At 49.7% G+C, this 23,203-nt stretch overlaps 2 protein-coding genes across 2 annotated transcripts; both read right to left on the bottom strand.

Moving 5' to 3' along the window:
• Positions 1–11,256: 11,256 nt before the first annotated feature.
• FAM221B (family with sequence similarity 221 member B) lies at positions 11,257–18,310 on the bottom strand. The gene is made up of 7 exons (XM_087927623.1): positions 18,185–18,310; positions 17,250–17,719; positions 16,671–16,814; positions 16,204–16,314; positions 12,966–13,169; positions 11,745–11,864; positions 11,257–11,531 (listed from the first exon to the last, which is right to left on the bottom strand). Exons 2-7 carry the CDS (start codon positions 17,710–17,712, stop codon positions 11,320–11,322), a joined length of 1,254 nt encoding a protein of 417 aa, XP_087783749.1. The 5' UTR covers positions 17,713–17,719; positions 18,185–18,310; the 3' UTR covers positions 11,257–11,319.
• Positions 18,311–20,841: 2,531 nt separating this feature from the next.
• Positions 20,842–22,564, bottom strand: LOC113449699 (avidin-like). Its single transcript, XM_026720809.2, has 4 exons — positions 22,399–22,564; positions 21,784–21,994; positions 21,451–21,571; positions 20,842–20,977 (listed from the first exon to the last, which is right to left on the bottom strand). The coding sequence occupies exons 1-4, from the start codon at positions 22,498–22,500 to the stop codon at positions 20,944–20,946; spliced, it is 468 nt and encodes a 155-aa protein (XP_026576594.1). The 5' UTR covers positions 22,501–22,564; the 3' UTR covers positions 20,842–20,943.
• Between the last annotated feature and the right edge of the window lie 639 nt (positions 22,565–23,203).

Here is a 23,203-nt window from a genome sequence, read left to right as displayed (position 1 = left end):
TAATCTATTAGCAATTTAGATATCTTATCCTCCTGAGATATCTTAAAACCTTTCTGTGTTTTCAGTATATTCAAACCTAGATATTTCTTTATCTCCCCTAATTGCTTGATTTTTATTTTCTTAGCTAATGATGCTATTATTTTATTGGCTTCATCATTAGTTTCTGTAATCAAAGCAATATCTGTGAATAATAGTAATAATGATATTTTCCCATTTGTCTCCCTTTTAAATAGACATGGATCGGCTAAACCAGCTTTAAACCCTATATTGTTTAGTTCCTTTACAATATACTGGTTCCATTCATAGCCTGATTGTTTAAGACCATAGAGGCTCTTTTTTAACAACCAATAATCATTATTATTTTCACCTTTAAATCCAATAGGTTTTTTCATGTATACAGTATGTCTTAGTGGAGCATGCAAGTAAGCAGTTTCTACATCTAGATGGTTGACTATATATTTCTTGCTTGCTGCCCACACTAAAGCTGCCCTTAATGTTGCTGCTTTAAGGCTAGGTGCAAATACCTCATCATAGTCATTGGCATTTTGTCTAAAACCTTGGGCTACTAATTGTGCCTTATGGATTATGTTACCATCTTTTTCAGTTTTTATCTTAAAAATCCATTTGCAGCCAATGGGTTTTATATCAACAGGTAATCTCGCATTTTCATATACTTTCATATCCTTTAAGGATTTCAATTCCTTATTCATTGCTGCATACCAACTTTCCTTATCTTTAGTAGGATACATTTTTATTTCATCTACAGTATATGGAACTTTATTAATCTGGCACACTGTGTTAGCCTGGTATCTATCAGGCGGTCTAGATATTCGTGTAGTTCTTCTGGGAATTACAGGGCTTGTATGAGGACTTTTTGAATTACTACCTGTTCCTGTTCCTCAGCTTGCTCAGCTATTGGTACTATTTCTTCCTTTATGGGCTCTATCTCTGCCTGTATTTCTCTCTTTACTTTATTCTTAAAGTTACAGGGATAATTAATGAGATTTCTATAGGATTCAATAATTACTTTTTATTGTTATCCTGTTCTAACTTATCCCATCCTACGTGCTCTAGAAATTGGGCATTGGCACTACATAACACCTTAGATGTGCCTTTCTCCCAAAATCTATATGCCCTATGGTTTACTTGGCAACCAACGAAGAATAATTGTTTAGCTCTGTGTTGCCCTTTACGCCTGAGTTGTGTAGGGATATGCACCCATGCTGGTGCACCAAATGTGTGCAGGTAACTCAGATCAGGCTTCCTGCCATGCCACATGGTGAATGGTATTTCACCAGTAGTTGTGTTAACAACGTTGTTCAATATGTTATTAGCACACATTGTGGCCTCCCCCCACAAAGAATCAGGTAATCCAGAATCAGTTAACATTGTTCTAACCATTGCCTGTAGTGTTTGGCCTCTTCTCTCAATAAATGCGTTGTGTTGTGGTCTGTATGGTGCAGATTTCTTGTGCTCTATTCCAGCTACCTTTAATCTATTCTGGAATTTGCTGTTAACAAATTCCGTACCATTATCTGTCACCAGGGTTATCAGTTGCCGTTTAGTTTTTCTTTCTGCAAATTTTAACCAGTTTGTTAGTGTTTGGGGACAAACCCCCAAGCAGAGTGCACAGCAGCAGTCAGGCCAGGCAGCCAAATGAGAGAGAGGCTGGGCCCAAGAGTATACACACACTGGAGACAAAAACACTGTTTGTAGGTTTAAATAGTTATTTAATTCATTTAGAGTTTAAGCATTGTCATTCAGTCCATATGTCATTATCCAATATATCCATCCAGTAACCTAGTCCATTAACTAGTCAGTACAATGTCTTTATCTGCTTGTAAATCTTCTCCTTCCGATACCTTTCTCTCGAAGACAACGCTGAGTATGCACAGGATATCAGCTCACCAAGTAAACAGTCCTTTTGTTCAGCACAGTAGCCAACAAGCATTAACAAACAGATGTCTCATACAGGAGTAAACAGCAGGCAGCAGATAGCAGAGAGACCAGACCAGCAACCAGGGCTGTGACCAGGGACCAGGGAGTGTTACGTTACTCTCACTGCCTTTTATTGCAGCTTGCAACCGCACCCTTAATTATCTAATTACATTGCAGTTTGGTGCTTAAAGTTACAAACACTTAAACCTAGGTTTATATATTTATTCACCCAAACCTAGTTGGTGTATCCATATACCCAACATTCTCCCCTTTTGGGTGATATAAATATATAATACCTTTACAATTTAAACCCATACTTTTCACAACTCTCTAGGTGCTTAATGGCACCTTGGGCTTTAGTAAAATTATCAGCTATATTGTCCTCCGACATGCAGTACTCCAGCTGTATCATTTTACTCTTTACAGATTGTCTAACGTTTAGGTACCTTAAATCTGTATGCTTGCTCCTAGTTTTTACTGCAATATTTGTGGCCATTTGAATTGCTGCCTGATTATCTTCATGTACAATTATAGGATAATTTACAGTTATACCCATATCATTCAACATTTGTTTATACATAATTAATTCAGTACATAATAGCGATAAACAGGAGAATTCTGCCTCCATTGTAGACAAACTTATATGCTGTTGTCTTATTGACTTCCAACCTATTAAAGTCTTACCCAGCATTATGGCTGTTCCTGAAGTCGACTTTCTTGTGTCTCTTTCTGATGCAAAGCTAGCATCTGCATAAGCACTCAATATGAGATCACCTTTTGGCTCTAGATACAGTGCATGGTGTAATGTTCCTTTAAGATATCTTAAGATTCTCTTCAATGCATTCCAATGACATTGAAGCGGATCATTATTATGTCGTGCCAGCTGATTAATACTAAAAGCTATATCTGGCCTTGACCAATTGCTAATATATGATAAGCTACCAATCAAAGATTGATATATTGCCTTATCAAACTTGGGACTTTGAGCATCCATTTTGCAAATATCCTGACTCATTGGAGTCTTTGCAGGCTTACAAAGTTCCATCTTATAATCTATTAGCAATTTAGATATCTTATCCTCCTGAGATATCTTAAAACCTTTCTGTGTTTTCAATATATTTAAACCTAGATATCTCTTTATCTCCCCTAATTGCTTGATTTTTATTTTATTTTCTAATGATGCTATAATTTTATTAGCTTCATCATTAGACTCAGTAATCAAAGCAATATCATCTGTGAATAATAATAATAATGATATTTTCCCATTTGTCTCCCTTTTAAACAGACATGGATCGGCTAAACCAGCTTTAAACCCTATATTGTTCAGTTCCTTTACAATATACTGGTTCCATTCATAGCCCGATTGTTTAAGACCATAGAGGCTCTTCTTTAACAACCAACAATCATTATTATTTTCACCTTTAAATCCACTAGGCTTTTTCATATATACAGTATGTCTTAGTGGAGCATGCAAGTAAGCAGTTTCCACATCTAAATGGTTAACTATATATTTCTTGCTTGCTGCCCACACTAAAGCTGCCCTTAACGTTGCTGCTTTAAGACTAGGTGCAAATACTTCATCATAGTCATTGGCACTTTGTCTAAAACCTTGGGCTACTAATCTTGCCTTATGGATTATATTTCCATCTTTATCAGTTTTTATCTTAAAAATCCATTTGCAGCCAATGGGTTTTATATCTACAGGTAATCTCACATTTTCATATACTTTCATATCCTTCAAGGATTTCAATTCCTTATTCATTGCTGCATACCAACTTTCCTTCTCTTTAGTAGGATACTTTTTTATCTCATCCACAGTATATGGAACCTTATTAACCTGGCACACTGTGTTAGCCTGGTATCTATCAGGCGGTCTAGATATACGTGTAGTTCTTCTGGGAATTACAGGGCTTGTATGAGGACTTTTTTGAATTACTACCTGTTCATGTTCCTCATCTTGCTGAGCTATTGGTTCTATTTCTTCTTCTATGGGCACAATTTCTTCCTGTACTTCTCTCTTTACTGTATTCTTAAAGTTACAGGGATACTTAATGGGATTTCTGTAGGATTCAGTAACCACTTCTTTATTGTTATCCTGTTCTAACTTATCCCATCCTACGTGCTCTAGAAATTGGGCATTAGCACTACATAACACCTTAGTTGTGCCTTTCGCCCAAAATCTATATGCCCTATGGTTAGCTTGGTAACCAACGAAGAAGAATTGTTTAGCTCTGTGTTGCCCTTTACGCCTGAGTTGTGTAGGGATATGCACCCATGCTGGTGCACCAAATGTGTGCAGGTAACTCAGATCAGGCTTCCTGCCATGCCACATGGTGAATGGTATTTCACCAGTAGTTGAGTTAACAACGTTGTTCAATATGTTATTAGCACACATTGCAGCCTCCCCCCACACAAAATCAGGTAATCCAGAATCAGTTAACATGGTTCTAACCATTGCCTGTAGTGTTTGGCCTCTTCTCTCTATAAATGCGTTGTGTTGTGGTCTGTATGGTGCAGATTTCTTGTGCTCTATTCCAGCTACCTTTAATCTATTCTGGAATTTGTTATTAACTAATTCCGTACCATTATCTGTCACCAGGGTTATCAGTCGCCGTTTAGTCTTTCTTTCTGCAAACTTTAACCAGTTGAAGAAATGTTGATATGTTTCAGTTTTGCTTTTCATTAGGTAGCAAAACCCATATCTAGAGTAATGGTCCATAATGCTCAGTATATACCGAGCACCCCCCATACTGGGTTTCTTTGGACCTATAATGTCTGCAAATACTACTTCTAAAGGTTCTTTAGTTTTGAAACCATTTAGCCTATTTGCAGGCAATATTTTACTCTTATCTTCACAGCAGACATTACAACGCAAATATTTATCACAAGGTTTTAACCTTATTCCTTCAGATAACTCTACTGTACGTTTTAGCATTTTAAAATTTACATGCCCCAAACGCCTATGCAATAAATGGATACATTCATTATGAGGCTTTATATTGTTAAATACAGTCTGTGCCTACCCTTTCTTACTATCATGTAAGACATATAATGTTCCATTTAAAGCTGCAGTTACCCTTTTGTTATCTTTATCAAGTATGCACTTATTATCCTTAAATGTAACTACATAACCTAGTTTGTCTAATACTCTTACAGAAAGTAGGTTCATCTTTAACTGTGGTACATACAACATTTTTATATTCTGGTTTAAGCATGGACAATATGCAATACCTTCACCCTTGGCCTTGAGGTGCCAGCCATTCGCGAGTGATATATGTTGAGAGCTTGTAGACATTTTTATAAACTTTGTCTTATCTCTCGTGATGCAGTGGGATGCACCACTGTCCACCACCCATAAATCATTCTTCACTTCACAGTTGCTAAACGTGGCTTGTTCAAAGGATTTCTTTGGCTTCTTTACATTCTGGCTTTTTCCTTTTCTGCAGAATCTTGCCAAATGTCTCTTCTGCCTCCACAATTAAAACACTTTTTAATTGTGTATGCCGTCGAAGATTAATTATCTTCTTCCGGGTGCTTTACTTTACTAAGGTGGTTTCTTTCCAGCTTTGAAGATAATTTCTCTTCTTTATTAGGCTTATCTTCTCTCAGCTGGTCACGTTCACACCTTCTTCTGGCTTCTTCTAATAGCCTGCCGGTAATCTCAGTTACTGATAAACTGTCTTTTGGCAATACCTCTAAAACAGTCACAAAATCATCATAGCTTCGATCCAAAGAGGACAGTATGATGTATACTTGTTGCAACTCATTAAATATAAGCTCTTTTTCTTGCAATTCTTGAAAAATGCTTTTCATACAGTTTAAATGAGTTAACATGTCTCCATTCTTCTCAAGATGTGTTCTAAACAGCTTCCGTGTAAGATTGATATGAGCTCCTACACTGTCTCGAACATAAATCTTCTTGAGATTCTCCCAGCAGTTTGCAGCATTTTCCTCTCCACGGATATGAATGAGTTGCTGGTCTGAGAGAGTCAGTCCTATGATGCATAAAGCCTGCTCATTCTTTCTTTCATAGTCTTGTATCTTTTTGGCATCCTCTTCAACATTAGGATCTAAGTTAGATACATCTGGTGGGTTTGTTATTATGTCCCACAAACCTTCTCTTCGTAGAAGTAAACTACATTTCATTGACCATGAAACATAGTTTGTTCCATCTAGTCTGGATATCATGGACAGATTTGGCAAATTTACTTGTGCCATTGCTCTTCAGATAAATAACTATTCAACAAACAGTTTGTACAGTAATGTGCAACTCACACCAAAACTCTCTCTGCTATAACCTGGTTAGTTAGACTGTGCTCACTGCTGGGCCCATAACCAATGTTAGTGTTTGGGGACAAACCCCCAAGCAGAGTGCACAGCAGCAGTCAGGCCAGGCAGCCAAATGAGAGAGAGGCTGGGCCCAAGAGTATACACACACTGGAGACAAAAACACTGTTTGTAGGTTTAAATAGTTATTTAATTCATTTAGAGTTTAAGCATTGTCATTCAGTCCATATGTCATTATCCAATATATCCATCCAGTAACCTAGTCCATTAACTAGTCAGTACAATGTCTTTATCTGCTTGTAAATCTTCTCCTTCCGATACCTTTCTCTCGAAGACAACGCTGAGTATGCACAGGATATCAGCTCACCAAGTAAACAGTCCTTTTGTTCAGCACAGTAGCCAACAAGCATTAACAAACAGACGTCTCATACAGGAGTAAACAGCAGGCAGCAGATAGCAGAGAGACCAGACCAGCAACCAGGGCTGTGACCAGGGACCAGGGAGTGTTACGTTACTCTCACTGCCTTTTATTGCAGCTTACAACCGCACCCTTAATTATCTAATTACATTGCAGTTTGGTGCTTAAAGTTACAAACACTTAAACCTAGGTTTATATATTTATTCACCCAAACCTAGTTGGTGTATCCATATACCCAACACAGTTGAAGAAATGTTGATATGTTTCAGTTTTGCTTTTCATTATTTAGCAAAACCCATATCTAGAATAATGGTCCATAATGCTCAGTATATATCGAGCACCCCCCATACTGGGTTTCTTTGGACCTATAATGTCTGCAAATACTACTTCTAAAGGTTCTTTAGTTTTGAAACCATTTAGCCTATTTGCAGGCAATATTTTACTCTTATCTTCACAGCAGACATTACAACGCAAATATTTATCTCAAGGTTTTAACCTTATTCCATCAGATAACTCTACTGTACGTTTTAGCATTTTAAAATTTACATGCCCCAAACGCCTATGCAATAAATGGATACATTCATTATGAGGCTTTATATTGTTAAATACAGTCTGTGCCTCCCCTTTCTTACTATCATGTAATACATACAATGTTCCATTTAAAGCTGCAGTTACCCTTTTGTTATCTTTTTCAATTATGCAATTATTATCCTTAAATGTAATTACATAACCTAGTTTGTCTAATACCCTTACAGAAAGCAAGTTCACCTTTAACTGTGGTACATACAACATTTTTATATCCTGGTTTAAGCATGGACAGTATGCAATACCTTCTCCCTTGGCCTTGAGGTTCCAGCCATTAGCAAGTGATATATGTTGAGAGCTTGTAGACATTTTTATAAAGTTTGTCTTATCTCTCGTGATGCAGTGGGATGCACCACTGTCCACCACCCATAAATCATTCTTCACATCACAGTTGCTAAACGTGGCTAGTTCAAAGGATTTCTTTGGCTTTTTTACATTCTGGCTTTTTTCTTTTCTTTTTTCTTTTCTGCAGAATCTTGCCAAATGTCCTCTGCCTCCACAATTAAAACACTTTTTAATTGTGTATGCCGTCGAAGATAAATTCTCTTCTTCCGGGTGCTTTAATTTACTTAGTTGGTTTCTTTCAAGCTTTGAAGATAATTTCTCTTCTTTATTAGGTTTATCTTCTCTCAGCTGGTCACGTTCACTCCTTCTTCTGGCTTCTTCTAATAGCCTGCCAGTAATCTCGGTTAATGATAAACTATCTTTTGGCAATACTTCTAAAGCAGTCACATAATCATCATAGCTTTGGTCTAATGAAGACAGTATGATGTATACTTGTTGCAACTCATTAAATATAAGCTCTTTTTCTTGTAATTCCTGAAAAATGCTCTTCATACAATTTAAATGAGTTAACATGTCTCCATTCTTCTGAAGATGTGTTCAAAATAGTTTGCGTGTAAGATATATATGAGCTCCTACACTGTCCCGAACATATATCTTCCTGAGGTTCTCCCAGCAGTTTGCAGCATTTTCTTCTCCACGGATATGGATAAGTTGCTGGTCAGAGAGAGTCAGTCCTATGATGCATAAAGCCTGCTCATTCTTTCGTGTCATCCTCTTCAACATTAGGATCTAAGTTAGTCACATCTGGTGGGTTTGTTATTATGTCCCACAAACCTTCTCTTCATAGAAGTAAACTACATTTCATTGACCATGAAACATAGTTTGTTCCATCTAGTCTGGATATCATGGACAGATTTGGCAAATTTACTTGTGCCATTGCTCTTCAGATATGTAACTATTTAAAAACTAATGAAAAACAGTTTGTTTTTACAGTAATGTGCAACTCACACCAACTCTCACTGCTATATCCTGGTTAGTTAGACTGTGCTCACTGGGCCCATAACCAATGTTAGTGTTTGGGGACAAACCCCCAAACAGAATGTGCAGCAGCAGTCAAGCCAGGCAGCCAAATGAGAGGGGAAGGGCCCTAGAGTTTACACACACTGATGACAAACACTGTTTGTAGTTTAAATAGTTGTTTAATCCAATTAGAGTTTAAACATTGTCAATCAGTCCATATGTCATTCACAAATATATCCATTCAGTAACTTAGTCCATTTACTAGTCAGTTCTATATCCTTATCTGCTTGTAAAGATATCTTCTCCTCTGATACCTTTCCTTTTGAAGACAACGCTGAGTATTCACAGGATATCAGCACATCAATGAAATAGTCCTTTCGTTCAGGTATTCAAACAGTTGTAGCAAACAGTAGCAAAACAAACAGTAGCAAGCAGATAACAAGCAGAGAGAGGTTACGTTTCTCTTACTGCCTTTTATTGCCGTTTGTAACCGCACCCTTAATTAGTTAATTACAAGCAGTTTTGTGCTTAAAGCTACAAGTTACAAACTCCCAAACCTTGGTTTATATATTTATTCACCCAAACTTAGTTGGTGTATCAATGTTATACCCAACACACAGTAATCCAAGAAGAATGACGATCAGCAAGAGTCAATCGAGAAAAAATGCCGGAACCAAGAACATCGACCATCAGAACATCAGAACAACTAGCAACTAACAATAACAGAACTAACAACCCAGCTCCATCTTATGGCCATTTGAGGAACCACACCCAATTACAATTTTAGTATTCCCTTAAAGAGACAGTATTAAATGTCTATCATGGTTTATATATTTCCAACCCAACTGTTAGGTGACTATCAATTCCTAACATGCCCCACCCGGGAGAAGCCTGGATGCAGCAACTCCTGCTTCCTCCTCCAGGAGGCAAACCAAACCAACACACCCTGCTCTGCTTTGGGTTGGCTGGCATAGACCAGGGGCTCTTTGGGCAGAAGCAGAGAGAAAGGGGTGGGGAGGCTACCTAGGCAGCCCAGGCGGAGCCCTTGACTCAAAGGGGACTCAAAGCAAGCCACCCAGCCCAGGAAAGGCAACTGAGCATCCTTTGTGGTGGAATGACCCTCTGGCCAGAGCCTGGCTTGTGCCCCCCCCCACTTGCTGGTCAGTGAAAAGCCCCGCCAGGGCAGAGCCAGCCAGGCAGCTCCGGACTTCCCTTCAACGAATCAGGATCTGACCTGTGCTGCTCGGGAGGATGGATGACGTCCAGCTCGGGGCCTTCCTGATTCCAGCCCCGCCACCCCCCCAATTTCCAACTCCCGTATCCCAATGAGGGAGGGCAAGAGCCACTCCTTTGCCTCTGCCAAGAGCCGAATGCTGAGCACATCCCTCTGCTAGAGAAAGGCCATTTCAGCCCAGCTGCTTACGGCTCTTCTGGCAGGCTTGGGTGCCCTCTTAGAGTGAGGAAAAGCCCCTCAATGCTGCCAGCCAGCCGCCCCCTCCAGCTAGACCCCTCCCCTGTTGTAATGATGAGGCAGTTGAGGTGTTTGATCATGATCAAATGAATCATGATGACTTTATTGGAGTCTAGTCTTGTATTTATACACATTTTTAGTAATCCTCTAACACTGGTTAACTTTGGTTATTGCTTAACTTTTGTTACTGTTTAGCATAGTAATTAACACAACTAATTATCTCTAGTTAAAGTCTAACATATGTTTATTTCCTCTCTCTAATCCTCCTTTACATTAGTGACTTTGTTTGCCTGAGTTGTAATTACTTGTAAACATTTACAACTCTACACTCCCCTGTGGTCGCCAGTGGCCGGGGGCAGCAGCTCTGCTATGTATATGTAAATAACATAATTGGATTGACAATATATAAACTACAAATATATATGTTTGTAGCTTTAAGGAAAAAGACTGTAATGTATTATGCTGTGTTCTGGTTAATTATGCTACAAGTTGCCATAAGAGGGAGCTATAGATCATGGTTTAATTCTCTTTCTTTTTTTCACTGATGATCTCTCTTGATACCGATACTGACTAACCCTGTTTATTTTGATATTCTGTTGATATCGAAGGTTATTTGTTGTATTATGGTTTGATATTTGTCTGCTGTAAAAGACATGGAACCGGTAAGAAGACTTTATAACTAGATATAAGAAGACTTTATAACTGGATATTTCTGGACTGTTAAAAATGTGTATGACATGGACTGTTTATTGGACTGTACTATTTCTTCAAGTAAACATTAATACAACTTGTTCAACTCTGTGTGGCTGTATATTTCTTCATAACTGTTCTCATAAACTGTTTTCTGTGTACATATCCTTTTTATACAAGGGTTACTCTGCACATATCCTAACAAGCTCCTCAACTGGATGTGCTGGAGCCTCACTGGAGCTGCACAAAAGCAGTGGAGCCGGAAGGGGGATACGGCCCCAGGGGAGTGCAGGACCCCCACACACACACCCGTGGGCATCGCGGAGCAGTCCCAGCAGTTGGGGCTGCTTTCTAAAGGGGACGTTGGTCTCTCCCCTCCACCCAACATCCCTGCAGGGCTGGCAAGGAGAGCATGGGATCCCCACCTCTCTCCGGGCACAGAAGGGGATCTTGCCAGCCCCCTCCGTGGGGAGCAGAATCCCGGCCTCAGCCTGACATCCCCACTGAGCCCAGCGCCCACCCCCTCCCCCCGTGGCTCAGAAGATACGGCCACAAAGAGCCCTGCAGCGGAGCACTCTCTCTTTATTTTGCCTCCCATGCGCAGCAGGAAGTGGGGGGGGGCGCCTCAAGCCTTCTTGTCGTCCTTCTGCAGGAACCGCCGGGGGCCTGCGGGGGGAAGAGGCAGAGCCCTTGAGCCGGAGGAGGAGAAGGAGGAGGTGGGCGGGGCCTGACAGGCCTGGCCCTGCAGAGCCCAGGAGGTGGAAGGGTCCTCAGAGCGCCCCGTCAGCACGGCCCCACGCAGCTCGGGCAGCTCGGCAAAGGGCAGGTAAGCTTCTCCTGGGGAAAGAGAGGCCACAGGTGTTGGAGGGCCCCCCAGGGAAAGGCCTGCGTGGGGCCAAGGCTGAGGAAATGGGGCAGCCCCCGATCTGGCTCCAGTGTTCAGATGTTGGGCAGGTCCTTGCCAAGGCCAGAGGGACAGACACCCCCTCCCCAGCTGGAGGACTTGGAGGAAGCCCTGCGGGGAAGGGGCACAATTCCCCCCCTGCATACCGTAAGGCCGGCCACCTCTGCGCCGCGTCTCCTCTGACTCAAAGAAGGTTTCATGCTCCTCCCAGCGTCGGTCGCAGGCCGCACACAGGAAGCTGGAGGTGAAGGCCATGCAGGAGCAGCCTGGTGGGCAGGCAGGAGTGGCACAGGTCAGGGCCAGAACGGCCGGGCACGGGGGAGGGAAAGGAAGCTGGCACCTGAAGGAGCCTAGGCAGAGCCCTTCGGTGGGGGGTGCGGGGGGAGGACTTCCCAACCTGCTGCAAAAGTGCCGAGTTGTTGTGAGGGCCAGCTGAGTTGCAAGTGGGAAAGATCGCCAGAGACGGGCCAGGACCAGGGTTACTTTGCGCCTGGCAAGCTTCTCCTAATGTAGCCTCACAGGAAAGACGCCCTGGTAGTCCAGCTCCTGGGCTGGGGTGCCTTGTGCAAGATTGAGGGCCTTTCCCCCTTCCTCCCTTCCTTCCACTCTCTGCCCCCTAGCTAGAAGGTGTCCCCCAAGCAGGATGCCAACACCTGCCGGAAGGTCCTGAGCTGGCACTGATGGTCCTGGGGGACGATGCCTGGACCAGAGCAGCCTCAACCTCAGGTGGCTGGGGGAGGGGCTCCTTAGTCGTGCCGCTTTGGCATTGGCAGGCAGCCCAAAGGTCACCTATCCATGCCAACTGGGGAGGAGGCTCAGATTTGTGCCTGGACTTGCCGGAGATTACATTGCCTTGGTGAGAGATGGGGGTCATGATGAAGAAACCCTGGGGCTGGAAGTGGAGGAGTGCCAGGCTCGGCCCCGTTGCTTTGCCAAGATGGGAGAGGGGAAAGGTGTGGAGAGGGTGGCCTTGGCAGACGGGGGGGTGGGGGAAGGGCAGTTACCAGAGCGGTGATCGCCTAAAGGTGGCTTCCACCCAGCCCAAACAGCCGTGGAGGGAAAGACGGGCCCCGGCCCCAATCCTCAAGAAGGTGGCAGAGGGGAAGCACGCACAGGTTGCAAGGCACGGCCATCCGCCCTGGTGGAGGGACCAGGCTAAGGGACCCAGGAGCTCTGCAGGGACCAAAGCTGCTTTTGTGGGGACAGCCGTAGCCATGGGGGGTTGCATTCCGCAGTCGCCTGGCAGCCCCAAGACATTGGGGGCCTCCTCCCTGCCTGAGGCCAGGAGCCAGTCTGCGCGCTAAGAGGAGGAAGGGGCCAAGACTGGCCAGAGAAGCCACTGGGATGGCAGGCAATGGGGCGCTCACCTCGGACGCAGCAGGCCCGTGCTCCGATGGGCGTGTGCTCCTCGTGCGTGTGTGTGCACCGGCATTTTGCTCGCCAGGATGCCACATCAAAGCCAGTTCTTCGCCGGAGCCAGAATTCGCCCACCTCCTCAGGGCATGAAGGAACGAACAGGAACCCCTGGCATCGGCAGCCGGCCACAGTGCAGGGCACCGTGGCTCGTTTCTCTGGAACACAGGACTGGCCATCAAAAGGGGGAAACCAGGAGGAAGGATGGCAGGTCACCCGGCAGAGCAAGCAGGGAGTCTCTGGGCCCCGAAAGCCTCCTCGGGGGGGGGGGGAGAACTGGGCAGGGAGACCCTCCCCAAGCAGGAAGGGAAAGGACCCTCACGTTCTCGCATTCGGCTTCATTTTAGACAAGAGAAGGCCTGGTACTTGCCCCTTGGACCAGAGGAGAACGGTGGCCTGTGAAGTCCTCTTCAAAGGCCCCCTGTACTGAAGAGGGGGGGTCCATGGAAGCCACAGTGGGAGGCCTCTTTGGAAAAGCCCAGGGCCTTTGGATCAGGCACTAGGGAAGTTATAGGGGTACGTGAGTTAACCAAAGGGGGTGCCCTCCGGGGGCCGCCTCTCAAGCGCGCATCCTTCAGGCGGATCGAGGGGAGTCCGGAAAGCAGGTCAGGGCCACCATGTTCTGCCGGGGAGCAGAGAAGCTCAGTTCTGAAGACCCAGAGACTCCCGGACCCCGGACTCCCTGGAGTAGAACTGGCCACGGTGACCCCCAAAGGGAGGTAAATGGCCCCGCTCGGCCGCTTAAGAGGCTGCTCTGCCTTCTGCCCGTTTGGGAAAGAGGGTGCAGGCTGCCTGAGGCCGGCTCTGCTGTCCCAGCATTCGGCCCCGCGGCACAGGGTGGCCTCGCTTTCCACCCTCCCTTGGAGGGAGGAGGAGTCCCTTCCACCCGAGAAGAGGCCGGGATTTGAGGTGGACATTTAGCTACAGGTGGTCCTCGATCGTTAAGTGAGTCCACAGTCATTAAACAAATGCCGTGGTCTTTAAGCAAACCCATTATTCACTATGGGGCACTTTTGCCAAAAACGTTGTAAATTGCAGCCACGTGGCTGGAGGATGCTGCAAATGGCAGTAATCCACGCCAGCCACCGAGTGGCCAGAATGTGGCCACGTGGCCGTGGGAAGCCCCTTGGGACCAGGTTGTGGGGGCCTTTGGGGCTCCATCATAGCTTTGAATGGTTGCTAAGAAACCGGTCATAAGTCCTGCGCTTATTTAAAGACTTATCTTGTGCCACACAACTCTGGGCACCTGACAGCAGCGATGACAACACAAACAATAAACATAATGCAATAAGCAAGTAAGAACCAGACCCCGCCCACTCCATCAAGGACCCTCTGGGCAGCAACCCTCCCAGCACTTGGTACCCTTTGGGAAGGCCGAGAGGGGACAGGGGCAGCTGTAGTCAAGGGTGGCTTCCCGGGTCACGCAAAAAGGCCCACGGGCTGGAGCCTGCCCGCTGCACCTGGGCTAGAGGAGTGGAATGGCAGCCATCCTTCGGGAGGGGCCAATGAGTAGAAAAGGCCCCTCTGGTTGTACCCAGAAGGAAGCCGGAAGCTACCGTGTAACGTGACCAAGCTGGAAGCTGGGAGTGTGTCTTCCCGCTGATCTTCAAAGACGACCTCATGCCCAGCGTGTTGCAGGAGTCCCACCAGGAGGCGACCAAGGCACGAGTGGCTGTCAGCAATGGGCCCCAGCCCAGGAATGGGCACCGCCTGCCGTGAAAGGCCTCCCCAGCCATGTCTGCCACCTGCTCCTGCAGTGGAAGCCATGAGTCCCGGAGGACCCCCGCATTGTGTGCACCGTCTGGGCCGTCTGGGGTTGCAGGCAAACAGCCCTGCGGACTTCAGCAAGGGAGGAAGGCCAGCCGTGCACTGGCAAAGCCCATCAGCTGCAGCCTCCCAGCGAGGCATGTGCCAGAAGCACCCTGGAGAATGGCCAGCCGCGTCTCCCAGGAGCTGCGGGGCGCAGAGTGGAAGCGCCCCGGAGAGCCAGTCTGCGGGCTTCAGCGGGTCCTGAGCTGCTGACCCTCTCAAGGCTGTGCAGGAGGAAGGCAGGGCTGGAAGCAAGCAAGGACCCCGTGAGGAGATTCCCCAGCCCTGGACTCTCCTCCGGTCCTCACTGAAAACCCCCAGGCCGGTTCTCCAGGAGCCCTTCCGACACATGCAGCACCTTTCCTGCTCTTCTGGCTAGGCCCCCCCCAGAACTCCTCCCACACCTCCCCACCTGCACCTCACCTGGCAACATGGAGCGCCCCACCTCTAAGGTCTGAAAGGATTAGCCCATGACATCACCGTTGCCCAGGGGACCCTGAGGGAGCTGCTTTCGTGTCCCCATTACCCTTCCCACCAAGGGGAGGTGCAACCTTTCCACCGGCTTCCGTTTGCATGCTTTCCAACTGCTGGGTTGGCAGGAGCTCATTCCATCAGGCAGAGCTTCGGTCTCGGGGTTTGAACTGCTCAGCTGTCAACCTCTCCCTGGTCTTCAGATTCGGCGTCCTGGCCACGTGAGCCAGCCCGGCTCCTTGTCCTGCTGCCGCCTCCCCACCTGGGCCATGCAAGCTCTCTGTGGCAAACCAGGCCCCGCCACACGGTTGTGCTCACTGTGTGCAGCCCAGCATGGCAGCCTCGCTCAGGTGCCCGGATCCCTGGCCAGCAGGAGGTGGAGGAGGTCAGCTGGCAGCCGCCAAGGAAGGAAGGGGCAGCAGCAGAGCCAGGACAGCCAAAAGGGCGGGGAGGGGGAAAGGAGATGGACGGGGCAGTGAACCAAAGACGAATGTGGCAGAACCGAACCATGAAGTCCTGGCTGTACAATCATGTCCTGGAATTGCCATTGCCAAGCAGTGTGCTTGATAGTCTGTGCAAGTCCAGGACGTCCCCGTTGAGGACGTGAAAAGAGACCCCTAGAGCAAAAACATGGGTCCTGCCCGAGGAAAGCCGTGTTCCCCGGGGGTGGGGGGCAAAAAAGCATGAAACGGCGCAGCCCGATTCCTCCCCACTTTCTGCTTATTTGGTGGCGGAGGCTTCTGCCTTTTAGGCAAACCCAGAAAATCTGTGCCAGCCAAACTCGGCAGCCCAGTTGAGAAAACACCCTGGGAAGCAGGGCTGCCGGGGTAGGCAAAGGGCTCCGGCAAGGAGAGAGGCCTTCTTGGCAGAGGCCACAGCATGTGCCGATTCCCCCTTGCCAAGGGAACTCACCCACGTACACCTGGTGCAGCTTCAGCAGGTGCCCACAGAAGCACTTGGACTCACCCCCCACTCGGAAACAATCCCAGAGATATTCAGGGCAGCGCCAGCCGATGTAGAGGCCTGAGGAGAGGCAGATGGGCAGGCTCAGGAGGTGGCCTTGCAGGGCCTGGGGGCTGTTTAGGGCCCGGTCCCTGCCCCAGGCAGCTCAAGTCCCACCCAGCAGCCTCAAAGCTCCTGCCTCTCTCTAGCGGGTGTGTGTGTGGATGGATGGACGGACAGAGGGGAGACCTCCCGGATGCCAGTCTGGGAAACGGCTTGGGCTCTGCCCAGGTCTTCCTCCTCCTCCTCCTCCTCCTCCTCCTCCTCACCAGCAGAAAGCAGAGCCTGGCGGTTGCTGCTCAGAAAGCAGCTCCCGGTTGCAATGCCCTCCTGCCCAGAATTGGGTGACTACGGTCCCTGCTGAGGCTCCCACCCACCTGTCTGGAGGGACCTGAGGGCCGCCTCCTTCTCCAAGTGGAAGAGCTCCTTGGCGTTCTGGGCGAATTTCTCCCGGTGCATGGCCTTGGCCACCGACACCAGCTCTCCCTTCTCGGCTGGCACGATGGTCCTCACCCTGTAGCCTGTGGGGAGAGCAGCCCGCCTCAGAAGCGGCCCCATCTGGGCTGCCAGTTGCTTGGTGTCAGCTGCCTTCCTTGTTGGGTTCCAGGAGGGGCCTTCGCCCCCTTTGCTGCCCTCCAGCCCCCCCCCTTCTCTCTGCCTGCCTGCTACTTCGACTGGGGGGAGGGGGGCTGTGGAAACCGGCAGCCCCGCTTCCTTCCCCGTCACCGAAGGTTCCTGCTGGTGGGGTAGGGGTGACACTTTCTCCTCCGCTGGGCGGGAACCCTGGACGGAGCCCACCCGCTTCGCTGCTGGCTCCCCGCCCTTCCAAGGCCCCAGCGCAGCCCGGCGGCCGAAGGGAAGCAGCACCTGGGCGAAGAGCCGCGGCCCCAGCGCTCCCGCCCACCCGCCGCCCCCTGCCCTGGGCCCGCTCGCTGCCCCGGCAGGCTCCCACTGACTTGGCGCGCCCTTCTTGGCCGGCGGCCCCTTCTTCTTGGCTTTCGTCCGCTCGGCCTGCTCCCCGCGGCCTTCCGCCTCTTCCAGCCGCCGCTGCGGGCCGTCGGAGGGCGCCTTCCAGGAGAGCGGCGACGGCGAGAGCGAGGAGGAGACGAAAGGGGAGCTCTCGAGCGGCGCGGAGGTCGGCTCGCTGGGGCCGGCGCTCGGCGGCTCCGGCCACTCGGACGAAGAGGGCAGGGAGGGCTCCGGGAGGTCGTCCCCCCGCTCCAAGGAGCTCGACCGCGGCAAGACCGTGTCCTCGTCGCTCCCCAGGGAGGTGGAGGCGGGTAGGATCAGCTCTTCCTCCACCTCGCGAGCCGTGGGCGACGTGCTGCTGGGCGCTGCCTCCTCCTCCACCGCCGCCGCCTCCTCCCAGGACGCCGCCGGAGGCAGCGGGGCCGATGCTTCCATGGATCCCGCTTCCATGCTGGCTCTGCTGGAGACAAGCGCGGGAGGCGATCGGGCGGGCCGCGTGGCCTGCACACGGGCGCCGGGAGGGCTGGATGGGAGGCAGCCGGGCAGAGGGCAAGGCGGCTCCCGGGTTTGGCGGGCTCTCCCGCGGGCCGCTCGAGGGAACCCGCTCCCTCTGGCTGCTTTACGTCGAGCAGCTGGTGTGGGGCCCATAGACAGGCTTTCTGCCGCAGGGCTGCGCGTCTTGGGGGGCAAACGCGAGAGCCGCCTCGCCTGGGACGAGCGCCGGCCCGTCGAGCCCCCCAGCCCTCGCGATCTGATCTGCCGGCTCTTTCCCAGCGCCTCGAGGTGCTTTTTGCTGCGGATGCGGTGAAGCGAGCAGGGCGAATTGGGGTCTGGCAGCGGCGCGGATCCGGGGGTGCAGGAGTCTCTCTCTCTCTCTCTCTCTTTCACACACGGGCACACACAAGTCCCGCAGCTCCTCTACCTCCGTGGGATTCCCCGTCGGGCAGAAGAGCAGCGGCGGCCTGGAAGCCTGGATTCCCCGGCCACAGGAGGAAATGTTTCCAGGGCAACAGAAGCCTTGGTTTATTGGCATGGCAGCGGCCGGCTGGATTCCGGCGTTATTGCTCCGCTCCTCCCGCCTCACTTCCGCAGCCGGGACCGGCGCTCCCCGGCTGGCCCCTCCCGAAATCAACCCCTCCTGGGCCACAGGGCGCACCCATGGGAACGAGGGAGGCTCGCAAGGACCAGCCCTGCGCCCCCCACGCCCCCCCGCAGCAGCCTTGGGGAAAGGGAGCCTGGCCTGGGAGGGCAGCAGAGCTCGCCCTGAGAAGGTCTAAAGCCACCCCCCAACGGCTCGGAGCTCGGAGGTGCTGAACTCGGCCTGGGATTCTTGGTTAGATTGGTGGCCTTGCTGGTTGTCCAGGTGTGGCCTGCTTGGATATCCCTGGTTCACACTTGGTGCACACCCAGAGCGGGGGTTCAGTCAGCCGTTCTCCCCCCCTTTGGTGAAGGTGAGGTCCAGGAGAGCAGCTCCTCCTGATCTTCTTCCCACTCAAGGGGGCTGTCAGCAAGGGAGGGCCAGGATAACTGACCACCCTGGCCGTCTCTCTGAAAGCCTCTCTGGTCATCGGAGGCAGAAAGACCCGGCCTTGTCTTCTGCCCACCCCGGGGCTCCATAAGAACCTCTTTTGAAGGGATCCAGTTGTCAGGATTCCAGCAATCGCCCTAATTAAACCATGACTCTCGAGCCAAACTTCAAGAAACTTCATTTGAGGCAACATCCTGGCCCTGCCCTGTCTGAAGCCAACTCTGGCCTACGTCACTCACAGTCCCCTGGGACCCTGTTTCCCCCTCCCTCCCCCCTGGGAGTCTCATCAACCAGATTCCCCCACTGAGCCCCTTCACGAGCTGGGTGTCCTCATTCACGTTCTCCAATTCAATATATTCACAGGCAAAAACTCTGGTATTTTACTTACAACCTTTTAAAGATAAAGAGTTGGCGTGTACTTTCACTTTCAACTGCTCTTCCAGGTGTCCTTCCTCCCCCCTCCCACTTTTTATGGCAACTACTAAAACAGGCCTAGGAATGTTTTATGAGTTGACACCAGTATTGTTCCCCCACTTTTTATTCCTACCTATTTCTAGCTTTGTGCTCTGATTCATGAATTGTGTGTGTGTGTTTGTGTGTATGTTCACAGGGCAACCTCTTTCAACTGTTTCTTTGGCATTAATGGCTGGTTTCACTTGGGATCCATCCACGCCCATGTGATTCTTTCGCCAAATACTACAAAACCCCTTTTGTTTCTACACAAATGTTGGACTTTGCATTTATCCCTGTTGAAATTAATCATCCTGATTTTTGCCCATTATTCTGGCCTTTGAAGATCCTTTGAAATCTTCCTTCTGCCCTGTGAAGTATCAGGTCCAAAACAGATTACAGTGTTTTCTAACTCCTGAACTAACTTCATTATAAATATGTTAAATGGCACAAAGCCTAAAACGGAGCCCTGCAATTCATCACTTCCTTCCAATCAGATCTGGAGCCCTTAATAACACCCCCCCTCCCCCCCCGCTTTTGGGTCTGATTGCTCAACCGGCTCTGTATCCATTTAATGGTAGTGTAGCCCATTAAACGGTCTACAGGTCACCTTCTTCTTTACCAGGATTTCATTGATGTTTGTCAAATGTTTTGCTGAAGTCAGACATATAATGTCCCCGGGCTTGGAGACTTCAACTCACCCGTGGCATCCTGGGTCCCTCCCTCCCTTCCTCTTCCTTGGACTATTGACCCAGCCAAAAAAAAACCCCACCCCTTTTTCCTTTGCTTTTATCTTTTCTTCGAGCAGCATCTGTTCCAGTTGTGCCTCAGCCTTTCACTTCCTGGGGGGGGAGGGGGGGTCTGTCGGAATAGAGAGGATTCTCACCCCCAGGCTGTCCATCATCTTGGTTAACTTTAATCTTTTCATTCTAGTCTCAATTCTTTTTAGCACTTTTTAACTTTTATTACATTGTAAGCCACCCAGAGTTACTGCATGAGTGAGATGGGTGGCATAAACATTTAACAAATAAATAAAATAAACTCTCCATTTCTCGGGTTGTTTTGTGACATGCTAACGTTGAGCTTTTTGCTTTTGGGCCTCTGCCCAGACATTCCTGGCCAAAAGCCACGTTATTTTTCCTTGTGACACTAATGGCCACACTTGCAAAATTCTTCTGCATGGTTGCAAATCCACTTTCCTGTGACTGGACCGTTTGTGGTCAATCTCTTTGGCTTCTTCAAGTAAGTGTGGAAATAGGGGTTAGCTAACTGCTAGTTGTAACTATGACTCTACCAAGCAACGTGCAGATAAAGTAATTAAGATGGACCACCTCTGGGTGAAGCCAATTCATTGCTCATTTGCAAAAACCCATTAATAATTTGTTAATAAATTAATAGGCCAGATCCTCAGTGGATTAGCTGCAGGTTCCCAATAGTCCTCAAGGACCAAAGGCTGTGTAAAGGCCAGAGCAATAGTAGAGCAATAGTAGAGACAAGTAGAAACTCTGGAACCCCAGTACCCACCCTCCTGCCCAGTATCCGCGGGAAGCCTGCAGACTGGCACCCAGGGACCTTCTGAAGGAGCAGGGAGGCTCTGAGGCTGCTCAGGAAAAGAGTTTATTGGGGGAGAGTGGCTGATGGGGAGGAAGGAAGGCTCCCCCCACCAAGGCAGGAAGCGGGCAAGCCTTGCGCTCTTCACCCTCTCACTTGGTGCGGTAGAAAGTGTTCGTGCCAACCCTACAATGAAGCAGGAAGGAGGAAAATTTCAAAATTCATGGTGGCATCATTGCGGTCCCCCCAGACTGAGCATCCTCCCCCCCCACTCCATTCCCTCCTTCCACCCAACGGCTTTCAGAGTGTTGCCAGCTGTGGGCCCACCGGACTGTGATGATGCTACCCAAACCACCCTTCAACAGCTTGTCAGTGAGGATGACCTGAGGAATCTCCTCAAAAGCTTCCGTAGGTTTCTTTGTGGAGGAAGTGGCTGAAACTTCCCGTCTACTGGACTAAAAATGCCTGCCAGTCCCGCAGGAGCTACTCAGCTCTGGGTGCTGAAAAAGCTCTTGAAAGGATGGGAGCCCTTGGGGCATCCTTTCAAGAGCCCCTTGGGGAGGGGAAGGAAAGAGAGGAAAAGAAGGGGCGCCCCGGCGAAACTCCCCAGGGCCCTTCCAGTTAGGGGGCACAACAGTTCGGCCCCTGGTTTCTCTTACCGGGTTGCCCCCCAATCTTTGTTGCTGGACTCCACCTCCTCCCGCAGCAGCCAGGTGGTCTTCAGCTGCTCCTCTCCGTCCCCATCCAGGAAACACTGGCCCGCAAAGACGGTGATGGACTCTGTGGGAGGAATCCGGCCGGAGACTCAGTTGGGGGAGGGGTATATTTCCCACAAAGACCCCGTCACTGATTGGCAGCTCCAGCTAATGGGGGCGGTGGGGGCCGGCATTCAGTGAAGGAATGTGCAGGAGGCCGATCTAAGGAGGGGGAGATCCCCTAGATTCCCTCCCCCCATTCTATTTGATTCCAGTCCAAATAGTGGGTGCCTCTACCGGAGAAGTTCCAGTTGACGGTGAAGCCGAAGGTGGGCTGGGCTCGCCGGTCCACCTGGTGCTGGACGCCCTGCAGAGGGGATGGCCGGATGCGACTGGAGGAGGCCGAGACGGCAGTTAGGTAGACGCCGCTGAACACCCCCGAGTCGCTGACTTTGCCGATCTGCATGGTGGAGGCGAGGTCATTCTTCCAGTTGCCGGTCAGGGCGCACTAAAGGAGCGGGAGGAAAGCAGGTCAGGGCGCCGGGCGAGAGAGTCTGCTTGACTCTCTTTTCTCCGGGGCTCTGAAAACTCCCGCTGCTCCCACGCGCCCGATCCCCCGGGCTGCCCACGCCGGGAGGGCCGGCAGAGGCGGCCCCTCCCGAAGCCCCCTGGCTCGAGGCGCCTGCCACCTGCCCGGCGAGCAGCCGGCCGAAGTCGCGGCAGAGGAGCAACCGCCCGGCCGCCGTCAGGGACCCAGAGGCTCTGGCGCTCGGCGCGACGGGACCGGGCGCGACCCACCGCGAGGGAGCGGCACCCTCTGCGCAGCACCGGCGGCCCACCCCAGCAGAGCCTGGCAGCGGGGGATTTCCACCAGGGAGGCTGGGACCCTCTGCCCGCCACCCCGCACCTTACCTTCCGCGGGGCGAAGCGCTCCGAGTTTCGGGGTTCGGCAGCGGTGCCGGAGCAGCCGAGCAGGAGAGCGAAGAGCCCCAGAAGTGCTGTGCCCATCGCCATGGTGCTCTCCAGGAACCTCGACTTGCCAGCCCCGGGCGGGACGGCCCCTTATGAAGGGGCCCCGCTCATCCCCGCCCGCCCCCCATTCAGCTGCCACCTCCGCCCACCCCTCGCGAGAGGGAGGGTGGCCCAGGATCCCCGCCCAAGGGGGCCGACGCTTCTATTTTTATTTATTTATTTGATTTGATTTGTCAATTGCTTACAAGATAATAGGTATAAGTATAAAAATAGTTATGAATACATGGATACATATAAGAAAAAATAAAAAAATAAAGAAACAATAGAACAGGGACGGTAGGCACCTTGGTGCGCTTATGCACGCGCCCTACAGACCTCTTAGGAAGGGGGTGAGGTCAATAGTACACAGTCTAAGGTTAAAGTTCTTGGGGTTTGGGGAAGAAACCACAGAGTCATAGGATTCCAGACACTGACCTCTGTGGCTGAAGTCATATTTCCTGCAGTTGAGTTTGGTGCTGTTAACCTTGAGTTTGTATCTATTGTTTGCTCTTGTGTTGTTATGGTTGAAGCTGAAGTATTCATTGACAGGTAGGACATTGCAATATATAATTTTATATACCATACTTAGATCGGACCGAAGGCGGTGTAGTTCTAGGTTGTCTAGGTCTAGAGTTTCAAGTCTGGTGGCATAAGGTATTCTGCAATGAGTAGAGGAGTGGAGTACTCTTCTTGTGAAATATTTCTG

This window comes from Pseudonaja textilis, chromosome 2 (genome assembly GCF_049901715.1).
Source record: "Pseudonaja textilis isolate UNSWEBS1 chromosome 2, rPseTex1.2, whole genome shotgun sequence".
Lineage (NCBI taxonomy): Eukaryota > Metazoa > Chordata > Lepidosauria > Squamata > Elapidae > Pseudonaja > Pseudonaja textilis.
This window is presented reverse-complemented; position numbering and strand designations above follow the sequence as displayed.